This window comes from Micromys minutus (assembly GCF_963924665.1).
Source record: "Micromys minutus genome assembly, chromosome: 4".
NCBI lineage: Eukaryota > Metazoa > Chordata > Mammalia > Rodentia > Muridae > Micromys > Micromys minutus.
In genome coordinates, this window is record NC_137973.1 from 19174675 (window position 1) to 19187007 (window position 12333).

The 12333-nt window shown below is 40.4% G+C and overlaps 1 protein-coding gene across 1 annotated transcript in view; it reads right to left on the bottom strand.

Moving 5' to 3' along the window:
• Positions 1-547: 547 nt before the first annotated feature.
• Positions 548-12333, bottom strand: part of GUCY1B1 (guanylate cyclase 1 soluble subunit beta 1) — a 41550-nt gene continuing 29764 nt past the window's right edge. Inside the window, exons 8-14 of the mRNA XM_080915584.1 lie at positions 11860-11993; positions 8033-8230; positions 6130-6367; positions 3756-3896; positions 3232-3386; positions 2801-2927; positions 548-1791 (exon numbers count right to left, since the gene is read on the bottom strand). Of these exons, the coding sequence (XP_080771710.1) occupies positions 1768-1791; positions 2801-2927; positions 3232-3386; positions 3756-3896; positions 6130-6367; positions 8033-8230; positions 11860-11993 (1017 nt within the window). The 3' untranslated portion in view covers positions 548-1767. The remainder of the gene's footprint in view (positions 1792-2800; positions 2928-3231; positions 3387-3755; positions 3897-6129; positions 6368-8032; positions 8231-11859; positions 11994-12333) is intronic.

Sequence of the window (12333 nt, forward strand, 5' to 3'; positions counted from 1 at the left end):
AATATCTGAAAAAACAGTACTGACAAAAATGTATAATTTTAAGCAAAAAATGTTTAAAATCTTTACATTTATCTTTGTTTTGTAAAATAAAGTCGTTTAAAAAATTAAATTAAATTAAATTAAATTTAAGAAAAAGGAAAAAAAAAAGAAGTTCACAAAACCTACAAATACCCATGATTCCTTGTTTCAATTTCTATAGCTGTGATAAAACACAATGACCAAAAGCAACTTGGTAAGGAAAGGGTTCTTACAAAAAAAAAAAAAAAAGAGTGAGACCTTGTCACAATCAAACAAAACCAAACCCAGAACATTAATAAGAGGAACCATAGAGCAGACGGGGAGTGGGAACAACTCATTGTTGCACCTTTTGCCAAGAATATGTCATACCTTGGTTTCAACACCCGCTCTGAAAACAAATTATAAAAATTGAAAAAAAACAGAATTGATGGATAGCTTGCAAACAAAGTTGCAAAGTGCCTTTCAATATAACTTAAGAAAAATCACAAGCGGTGTCAATTTCATTTTCTTTAATTAAAGCACCCTGGAGACAAGTGGTAAAAATAATTTATTGTCGATTCTTTCCCACAATTAACATGTAACATTGATACATACACTGATGTGCTGAAATGGAATGCTAAATGTAAAAACAAACGTTTTTACACAAAAGTAGTTTTGTTCTATTTTATAAAGATAGATACCAATAAATTACCAGATACATTTAAACGATGATAGGCTGAGGGCTTCAGGGGGAATACCGTTCATTCTGTGTTGAAATTAAAATGATTTCATGAATATTCTGAACACAATAGCCTGGATACGCTGACATTCTTCTAAGCTAATAAAGAAGCCCAAGCCTGGAGCTAGGCCAAGGGGGCTCTAACAGCAGTGTCCAGAACATCAATAAGAGGAAATATTCATAGTGCTGGCGGGCAGCAGGAGAGCTTCCCAACCATGTTCTTGGACATAGTTTGACCTCTAACACTTGCTTAAGCAAATGTAACCAATCAGTGTGAAGCAAACTGGCCCCATCACAGCCACCAGTAGTCAACATAACTCAGTATGCAAGGACTTGAGTACAAATTGGGGCAACATAGATATTAGATAAACTGTAATAGGCTTGGAATTTGAATGAGCAACCAAATTTTTGCAATAATGGAAATGTATATCCTAAGGTTACAGAAGGGAACTGACGTATTTCAAAATAGTCACTCTTTTTCCTAATATCGCATATGAATTTTCACTGTAGAAGTCTAGAAATAAATTGCCCCTTTTCTAAAACTTAGATTCACTTGTACTGACATGATACAAACTTTGTCTTATGTTATAGTCATTGAAATATACATATACATACACATATACACAGAGCATAAAACAAGTCTACTAAGCCATGATATATACACGCATGGCCAGATATTGTTAAGTCTCATTTTATAAGATTTAACAAACTTAACATAGTGGGTGCTTACCACTTTTAGGTTGTCAGTCTGGGTAATACTTGTAGCAGAATTTAAGAAACTTGAAGCCCAGAAATCATTCACATTAGAAACCAAACTTTAGAAACTATACTGAGACTTTAAAGGTATTCAAAGAGCAGAGTTAACGTCAAATAAACCATAGTGTGAGATCTGTGCAACTAGGGGAAAGACTTGGGTCACTCAAATAAGAAGTAGAAATTGGTATCCACAGGGAAGACGAACTCCTGGCTTGACACACGTTAGGCTGTCACCAGAGACAACCGACAGTTCTCTTTGTCCCACAACCTGCCATTTAGTTTTCATCCTGGTTTGTTTCCTTAAATGGGTAGGAAAAAACATTATTAACCTTCAGTCTTAATGAAGCCTACAATGTCCCCCAATTTTCCTGTCTCTGACAATAGAATATACATTTATATCTACAGTTTCTATAAACCTATAAACCATCTTCACCTCAGATTGAGAAGAAATTATTGTTAGGGTCTTCTGACTAAAAAAAAAAAAAAAAAAAAACTGACACCAGACTAGTCGTTCAGAGGGCGTCCAGGAACATTGCCTCACAAGCAAATTGTTTAACCGTGTAAAAACAACTGAAAAAGGTGAAGCATTTTAAAGTGGCCATTCTGTTCCCTCTAATAATGCTTATATTCTAGAAAAACAGTTTTAGGGAATGTATACACCCAGGGAAAGATATGTGTTCACGCTATCTTACATCCTCTGAGGAGTACACGCATCACCGAGGGAACAAACAGAACTTGGGCTTCTAATCTGACCTCTTACAAAGGGGCCAGGCATGCGCATTGCAGTCCTGACTCGGGCTGTGGCTGGAGAAGAATCTCAGCACCCAGGAAGCCACATTTTCCCTAAGGGATTGTTTGGATTCTGAGACACCCAGAAGAGACCAGGTCATCAAGAGTCCCTCTCACATTCCACAGGCGTTCCTGCAGTCCTTAGGAGGTCATCAGCTTCCTGGGTGATAAAACTGCCAGGCAATATGGCCATCATGTAGACTTGCTGAGATCTCAGAGGGAGCAGCTGGGGGTCCAGTACTTGGACTGCAAGGCAGAACACCTCAGCTGTCCGGTGCCCAAGACTTTGCTTCCTACTTCATCACAAGACTCAAGCTGGAGGACCTGACAGCATCTTATAAAGTAGATCTTTTCCTAACTGGTTTATCGGTGCTACAGTGACGTCTCATTTTTACTAAGAGTTCCTTTCTGCAAGCAAAAACTCCTCTCATTCCAAGCACATTTCTGGTGATTCTGCTTGAACTCCCCACTATAATCCTTCTCAGGAAAAAACAAAATGAATGCTCCAATGAGCCATACCTCTATGCCTGTGGTTTTCCTGGATAGAAACCAAACTTGCATTGGCTCCTTCTTGCCCTTCATGGACACTGGACCTCTATGCTCCAAATGGAACTGCGGATCTGAGTTCTCAGGAGACATGAGACACCTAAAAGTCATGAGATGGAATAGAGAGGGAACGGCATGAAGATTGGGTAGAGAATTCAGACAGCCTGATCCCAACACTGCAGTTGTAGTTTGAGGTAGTTAGGGTTTTAGTAATGGCGCCTTAGCAGAAAACTTCCGGGTGAGGAGGAATGGTTTGCGGAGAAAAAGTGGTACACTGTTCTCCAATGAACAATAATTCCAGTAGCAGAGGGAAGATATGGAGGTAGCAGTCGTTTAAAAGAAGCAAAAACACACAGTTTACTCCCATGGTTCCCTGCAGATAGCTTGGCATTCCCCCCTAATACCTGTATGTATATTCAGAAACGTTGATCTTTCCCTTTTCGCCTGTGGTTTCTGTTCTGCTTGTGAGGTTGACAGTATTCCCAAAGAGACAGTATCGAGGCATCCGCTGTCCGATCACGCCTGTCACCACCTCCCCGGTATGGATCCCGATTGTTATCTGCAGAAAGCAAAGTTTCGCTTTAGTAGCCTGGATGGTTAACATATGTATTTTACAGTGACACAGTATCTCTCTGTGAAGAAAGAAAAAAAATCCTGAAGTTGAAAATGGCAATAATAGAGAGCGGGCAGCTTCCATGATGACATCATAAAGCAGAAACAGTTGGCGATTCTCTCATCTCCAGGACGCTCTGTCCACAGAACAAATGACCTAGTCCGTTTCCAGTGTCTATGGAAGAGTAAGTGCAGTCAGCTCTTTGTGTTAAAAATGCCCCTCTTTGTATGTGTTAACCCTTTCATCAGAAGGAATATGAAGTAGTTGTCAGCCAAGCTCTACTATAGTACCACAACACTCCATTTATTTACTCACCTGAACAGATTCGCCATCTACTTGAACTTGACCAGCAATTTCCATCATGTCTAAAGCCAGGTGGCAAATGGACCGTGCATGGTGGATACAAGGTTCTGGCAAACCACTCACTGTCATATACTTGTCACCAACTGTTTCCACCTAAGGTGATACATGCATTCACACAGTCAATGGTTGACATGAAGTGATGGTTTATCACCACCACCACCACCACCACCACCACCATCATCAAACCCCTAGTAGCATGAGCTCTAGCAGGTTGGAACCTTCTAAGTATTTGGAATTTACATTTTGCAGGCAGCTTGGGTCTTGGTCTTTTCATCTGAGATCCCCTTATAACTCAGTAGAATGCCTATGTGTACATGCAGATATATGTAAAATTACCCTTACCCAGGCATGCCCAAGTGTGTGCAAGTATGTGGGTAGTGTGCGTTCCTAAGAAATATGGAGGCTACAGGTTGTTATAAGTGTTCTCTCTCTCTCTCTCTCTCTCTCTCTCTCTCTCTCTCTCTCTCTCTCTCTCTCTCTCTCTCTCTTCTCTCAATGGTTGCCATTTTTCTCTGTGTGTGTCTGTGTGTCTGTGTGTGTATGTGTGTGTGTGTCTGTCTGTGTTGTGTGTGTGACCTTATTTTTGAGACAGGGCCTCTTACAGAACCTAGAGCTTACTGTTCAGCTAGACTTGCTGGCCAGAATGTTCTCAGGGTCCATCTGTTTCCATCTCTCCCAACACCAAGGTTACAAAAGTGCATGGCCAACCTGCCTTTTCCTGACCAGGGTCCCTCTGCTTGCAGGGGCCTCAGTAAAATATTCTATTACCTCCCTTATTCCTGAAGCAGCAGCAGTTCCATAACATGGGAGCTGTTGGCTGAAGTCCATCCATCTACTCCTGGCTCCTCTCCATGTTTTAGCTGTTCATCTAATTATACCTTTAACTTGTAAATGTAATGGTTTACTTTGTATGTGCATGTTTTCCAGGTACGAGTCTCCATGAACAAGAATATGGAGACTCAAGAATGACCCTGGGTATCATTCCTCAGATGCCACCCACCTTCTTTTTCAAAATAAGCAAAGTAGGTTAAACCATGTCCTGTTATGATGTGCTCACCAAGTGTAGCACTGTGCCTCAGAAAAGAACCACAAAGTAAATAGTTCTTCTGAAGTTATATCACCCCTGGAGCTTAGAGACAGTCAGTAACATTCTTGCCTTTATAAAGCAATATTCCACTGACTTCATTTTTCCAATATTATATTTGTTTCTACTTAAAACAAGGGGCAGAGATGTCTTGTAAATGTTTATCTTCAAGTTGATGATATCTAAAAGTAAACCTGAGGCCCAAGACCCTTCTCAAGCTCCAAGGCTTCTTCACAGTGCAAAGCATTTATGTATTTTAGGAAAAAATGTCTTTGGCTGAATAAAAAATGAATGCTGTGTTTATACTAAATGTAATAAACAATCTGCACAGACTTGTTAACCTAAGTGCATAGAAACTGCTGGATACTTCCTGTGAGCCAGAGATTGCTCCATGAAATGTCATTCTGGCTGCAATGAAAAGAAAGCTTCCTAAGTGGTAACGACTTCATGTTGAAGTCTATACCAGTCTAGACAAGTGATGCCCCCAGGCTTGCTCAGGGGAGAGCTTCCTTTTGCAAGGAGCAATGCTGAGACGCATGGCTGGTTAAGGGACTTCGAAAGACTATGGCATGCCCAGCACAAAACAAATTCTCTATCATCACCTCCAAATCTCAGTGCACATCTGTGAAGAGGACACAGAAGAAATGGAAAAGCTGATGATGTGGAGGAAGGCCCTGACAGTTTGCCTTCCTCCTGGGAATGACATGGCTGCTGTACTCAGGATCATGGAGCAGCTTCAGGTGCCTTCAGGGCTCTCATGAGGCTTGGGCAAGTTAACATCAAATCCTAGATGCAGCATTACTTCTGGGGAAGTCATTGTTTTCAGTAGTGTGGCTACTGGTGAATTGTCGGTACTCAGTGGTTAGCTCCATACCCATGCCTGGGCAGCAGCACTGGTTCAACCCAATAGATCACAAATCAATCAATCAATCAATCAATCAATCAATAATCAATCAATAAAATGTAACTAATACATGAAAGTAAGAGGGGCAGTTGTCAGGAAGAGTGAGATGGGAGGGAAGACACATGTAAATAAGATTAAACCATTAACCACATGTATGAAGTTATCCAACAATACAATTCTTTACAATGAAGAAATTATTTAAGTGGCCTGCAGTGACTCTTAACACACCAGCATAGCAGCTACAGTCCAAGTGCAGTGACCATGGGAGGGGCTTCTACTGGGGAGTCTCAGGAGGCCAAACCTATACTGCACTACAACAGGCCCCCATAAGGACTTGCCTTGTAAACAAAGGGGTTTTTCCGTGAATCAGTCAGCGTGTCGAATCTGGTGTAGAGGTCATTGAGTAGATTGACGATCTTCATGGCCCCTTCTCCAGATGCGTGCTTGCTACAAAAAGCGTTGAAGCCCACAATGCCACTGAAGAGGATGGTCACGTTGTCGTATCTTTTGGCAGGCACCGGGCGCTTGTGTCTCAGCTCATTGGCCACCGATGGAGGGAGAACAGAATAGAGCAGCCTATGGGGAGCAGGGAAAAGCATAAGAGGCTGGTGAGCCTTTACCCCTCCAGGTGGGCCTCTTTACTGCATCAGTGCCACTGTTCTGGGTTTTAATAAGACATCCTTTAAAACCAGTGTCAATTGTTAGCTACACACAAAACAAGGGAACATACCAACCACTTGCTCCTTGTGTTCCTACATAGTCCCCATTCCTGAGCCATTTCAAAGCAACTCAGAACTAAGCCAGACAAACGAATAGGTATGGAAAAGACACAAGGCCACCCATAGGACCTCACAGTTTTCATTTGTAGCTCTTGCTTCTTGCCCTGTTCTTACAGCTGCGACAGGCTTGACATTATCAGTGTGCACATCCAAAATGACACACCAATAGTGTCATGAGAAAAACATGTTTATGACACAGGAATAAAAGGTATTTCAAATATTGCAAAGACACCGCAGGCAAGGTAGGTTGCTTCCTAGTCTTATTTATGCTTCAACCCTTCCTGAAAGAAATGGATAAAAGAAATGAAAATGGTTCAAATGACCAGACATGTTATTTTCATAGGTAATGCTGCCACCACAGCTCTGGGAATTGAGCTGAGGAGACAGTGGCCAGCCCATGGTGGGGGGGAGCTGGTGGGCTTTGAAGGAAAGCAAAAACCTCTGGGCTCACAGCCTGGAGAAACAAGAGGAACAGAGGCCTTCTTATCCTTTTCATCCTTTTAGACAAAGGGCAAAGTTCAAATATGAAAAACAGACCTGAGCTGTCTCTTTCCTCACCGGGGTGGTAGAATTTTTGTCAGTGATTTATTTTAGCTTGTAAACATGCAACATTGAGGTGAGATCTTAATATTGAATGTGAACAGTACAACAGCTAAGTTGGAAATAAAACTAAGACGGTTTATAATGAGATCGTCCTAAAATAAAGTCTCTACTATAAAATCAAATCCTAATCCAGAAATCTAAAAATCAGTCATGATAGTTAAAGAAGCAGAATATCCATAAATAGTGCCAATAGTTTTTGAAAAATTTATTCTGCCTTGGGCAAACCAAAACAAAAGGTCCTGTGATAGATCCTTATTTTCTAGGTCAGAAGTAAAGCTCTAGTGACAGTCCTCTCAACTCTGAAGGCCAGATATTAGACTACAGCAAGAAGTAGACCCTCGAGCTAACGTCTCCATAGTAACAGGAATCATCAGCGTGTTTGGTATAGAATGGAGAAGATATGAATACTTTCATAATTTAAAATCGACATCTTTGTAGTATTTGATAAATGTTTACTCCTGGTATATCCTGAGATATCTCCCAAAGGCCCATGTGTTTAAAGCCTTTGGCCCCAGGCTGTGGTTCCATTGCAGACTGGTGGAACCTTTAAGATGTGAGACCCAGTGAGACGAAGTGGGATCACTTGGGCGCACCCTTGACTGATACACATCACATTTTTCCCTTTAGTATCCCAGCCAGCATGATACAAGGAGACTCCTCTGGCCTTCATCCCATGTGTGATGTTTGATCTCGTCACAACCTAAAGCAATAATGATCATGAGGAGAATGGACCAAAAAATTATTCAGGGACACAAGAGGTCCCAGACTCTTCCAGTGAGAGAATGAATTGTAACATTACACAAGTGGTGGGAAATTGTGAATTAAAGCCAGCCTTTGTTTTCTGTCATCCCATTCTTACGTGTCTGTCTTTTTCTTCTCATCCTCCAAGGCCCTCAGTGTGAGCTGCAGCCGGTCTGTGAGGATTTCCAGCTCCTGTGTCAGCTTGTACTCCTCCCGGAACTGTTCTCCCAACAGAACCAGGTCTCGGGTAGCATCGTGGAGAGGGATGTCGCTCAGATACAGGCCTCTTCTGGTTAGGTCGTCCAGGTTCATCACACTGTCACAAAGGGCTTGAGTTAAAACCACCACCCCTGTCCACATGACGGCATCAGCCCTAGCCACTGCAAGACCTTTCTTTCTCCACCTTCACTGTTCAGATCAGGTTGAGAAAACAAGAAGAAGCTGACCTTTCAGCGTATCTGAAATCCCACCAGCAAAGCAGCATGCCTGAAATATTGTGTTTGTTGAGTTGTACTTTTGAAGGCATCTACCTTCTCTGGAAGATAGTGCAGAAAGCTGCCCCACAAAATATTGCCTTAGATATTAATACAAGTGCATTTTCAAAACTTGCCTTGTTCTTCCTTATCATAAGAACCAGAAGAAATATGTATTTCCATGTATGTGTCCGGGTAATGATGTTTCTTTTGAGAAACAACCTCGATTTGCTTTATGACTTTAAGAATATTATAATTGCATTGCTACTGCAGGTGATGACTGGTTTTCCTGAGGCTTAGTTACCTTCCTTGGCATGCATTTTAAAGACTCCTTGCCTAGAGCCTTTATGCTGTTCTTTCTTTGGGCTTTTATTTCTCCCTCTAGTCTTACTTTCCTTGGCTGACTTTTCTCTTTTTTAAATTGTGTTATATGACCTCGCTGAATTCTATGAATCTTGGTAACCTAATTCCTTTCTGTAGCTTTATTATAATAACCTTCGTTGATTCACTAAAATTCTGGTAAGTAAAAAGTTCAGCTAGAAATTTATTAATTGGCTAAACATTTAAAAATTGTATTGGTTAGAATTCTTAAATTGTAAAATGATTATTATTTCTAGTTTTGCAAAATATGGGCTATAACTTTACTAAGGAATTTTGGATTTAGACGAGGAGCCCATGAAAGTGTTATCAATAGAAATACTAATGTAAATGCGAAGAGTATATGCAAACAGAGAATTACCAAGGGTGCTATTGACAAAAAAATAGCTAACCATTTTGTTAAAGTGAATATATAATTTAAAGACCTCTTGCAAAATAAGCCCATTTGAAAAGATGGCAGATCACTTGCCAAATGACCCAAGTGGAGCCAAACAAGATCTACCCAGGAGCAAAGACAAAATAAAATAACCTCACAATTGAAGTGGATACTTTAGTGCTAGGTGTGATATACCCTTGTGGTCAGGGAGGACAGAGTGCCTCTTAAGACAACACAGATATGTTCCTCTTAGCAGCATGCTACAACTAGTTGCTAAAACCCTGTTTCTGAAGATACCACACACCTTGGCTATATGGTGTAAAGAAATCAAGCTGGATTGAGCTACAAGCTTTCTTCTTACCGGATAGCTTTCTTAGGTCTAGGTGTCCTAAGGGAAGCTGAGAGGGAAAAGGTATCAATAGTCATATCCAGCTGTGAACTCTATGATCTACAGTATCGATCTGCAAGGGAAGATGTGCCCACTTATGGAGTAGTTGCAGGGCTGAAAAGGAAGTAACCAACTGCTCTCTGATTGGATTTGAAGCCCACTCTACAAGAGTAGCACTTTAACCCTGGACACGGCTAAAGAGATCTTAAGCCCAAGAAGAGAACTTAACACTCCTTTAAATTAAATTATCATGGAACCAAGCTGACTTGTAAATAAAATATTTGCATTTATACCTATAGACAAATGTCACTCCCAGCTTCAACCAGAGACCTCGGTTAAAGAGACCCATAGCTGCTCAAGATGCTAAGGAGTGACCGTTGGTGTTCAGAGCTAAAGAGAATATCTACACCATCCCCGAGAAGGCTCAGAAACATCCTGGAAGATGGCAGAAAGTATGTAAGAACTGGAAGAATGTAGTACCCGGAGATTCTTCTTGGCATACCATGGCTAGTGTAGTCATGGCTAGTGTAGCCATGGCCTCAAAGTAGCCATGGCTGCCTGCGGTAGGGCTATACAAGACGGAGCCTCACCAGTCAACCTTGGAATGGGGAGGTTGGGATTCTTGCCTCCCCCTGATGGACCACTCCTGCCACTGATAGATTCTGTAGGAGAGGCAGCCATTGTCTTCATCTGGGTGCCCACTGAGGAGCCTACCAGACCCTAGTGAATAGTTCCAATGATGAATAGACAACAAAGATAATCTCCATAAAAGTCAGTGAGTCTCAAAAAAACCCAAGCAAAAAAAAAAAAAAAAAACATTGTGAATGTAGAAAGAAATTTGTAAGGAGAAGGGGGGGAAATAGAGGTGGCAGAGAGATTAAAGGGAGGATTACAACAGTCAGAGGAAAATGAATACTAGGCGAAAGATCATTCACACTGGTGTAGAAAACCTAATGGAATTATAAGGATATTATACCTATGAACTTACCTTATGGGGCCCCTTGTGTGTCTGTTGTCAGAATGTTTGCCTAGCATGTAAGAAAGCCCCATGTTCACTCCTCAAAATTATAGATGGATGTAAATCTGACATCTAATAGCATTCAAGTCCACATTTCTAGTTTGAGGCCAGCCTGGGCTACATGACATTCTGTCTCAGAATATTAAGTCCTTTTTTAATAATAAAAAAGTAAGTAATATTACTTTTTCTAAGTTTAAACTATTCATCTTGAAGTTATTTTAAAAGCAAAGCCTCTTCCATTTAAATAGATTTCATGGTAATTGGTAAATGTATCTATCACTCATGGGACCAATTTTTGAATGAGAATTAGAGCGTATACTCTATAGCTTTCAATTCTCCCTCCAAAGAAATCTTTCTGTCCTTGGATACAAACACTTTCTAAAGTAAAGTTGTCACTCGACTGATACCCACTCAGGGAAATGCAGAGAAGATGTGCTGATGGCAGGTGACATGTCACTGGGTCCCCAGATAATACTAGCTTTAAAGATGCTTTACATATCAGGTCCATCAATGTTTCAGATGATAAAGGATTCTCAGAAAATAAATCATAATTACTGCTATATAATATCACATACAAAGTATCATCTAATAATAAGCACCTCAATTATCCTTTTTTATTGCTCTGTAGATACACATCCAATAGCCCTCTGTACCTTTTAGTAACATGCTAAAACTAGCAACAGTTCAAACCATGCTTTGCCTCTTCTGTTGTTTATTACTAAAAGCATTTAACATAGCTTTCAACTGAATAATCTATTTTGAATAGTGAAACCCAATTAAAATAGTTAAATATCTTTAACTTAAAGTGATTTGGATAAAAAAAAAAACTGTTTGTCTTTTTGATAATTGTTACTAACTACGTAAAAGGTCTTCATTTATGTCAACATATTATATGATCTCCAGAATTGCTCTCTTACAAGATGCTCATTTTGAATGTACAAAATATAGAATTAGGACATTAATTATCCCATGATCTAATGTCATAAGAACTTTACACATTACAATATCACACAAAGAAGGCAGGATTTGTTAGAAATGTCCAGTAAAATCACCTTTGTTATAAAGCAATGCATAATGAAGTTTTGAAAAAAGTTCAGCTTATACTTCAACAAAAACAAACACTGTAGATGAAAATACTGTTGTATTTAGAGAGGGTGTGTTTGGCCCATTCCTTCTACATGCATGAACTGAAATACCAGGCCAACCCCAGTTTATATGTACAACAAGAACATATTGATCAAAGATGTTTATTGAACTTCGTCGAATTTGTTTTTTAACTTATATCAATTACAATTAAGTTAAAAGTTGTTACCTTGGTGAACAGAGGAAGAGGATGCTATCCGCTTCTGGCAAATAGATCATTTGGCCTTTGAGACGTAAGCAGCTAATCTCTGCCCCTGTCAGTTCATCCTCACATTCAAGTTTCTCAACATCCAGCAACCCTTCCTTAATCAGGAAAGACAAAATGTTAGCTTCTGCCTGTCTGAGCATCAGGAAGGAGTGAACACCTGCACCTGTCACCAACCCTAAGGCAGAGAAAGCTGATCCATTAGAACAGGAGGGGACATGCCTCCATCTTAGAAGCACAGTGCCTGAGATGTGCACTCGGGATGCGAGCATCTGAGTCACTGCTCCAGCATTCATTGTACACTTCTGTGGTTTTCCACTCTAGCCACTACATGCATTACTGGACAGTACCAGGCTAACCTGTACTCACAGAACAACAGAAAGTAGCAGTCAGTCCCAAGCATATAAAACACATGTAGATGTATCTTTGGAAAGTCAC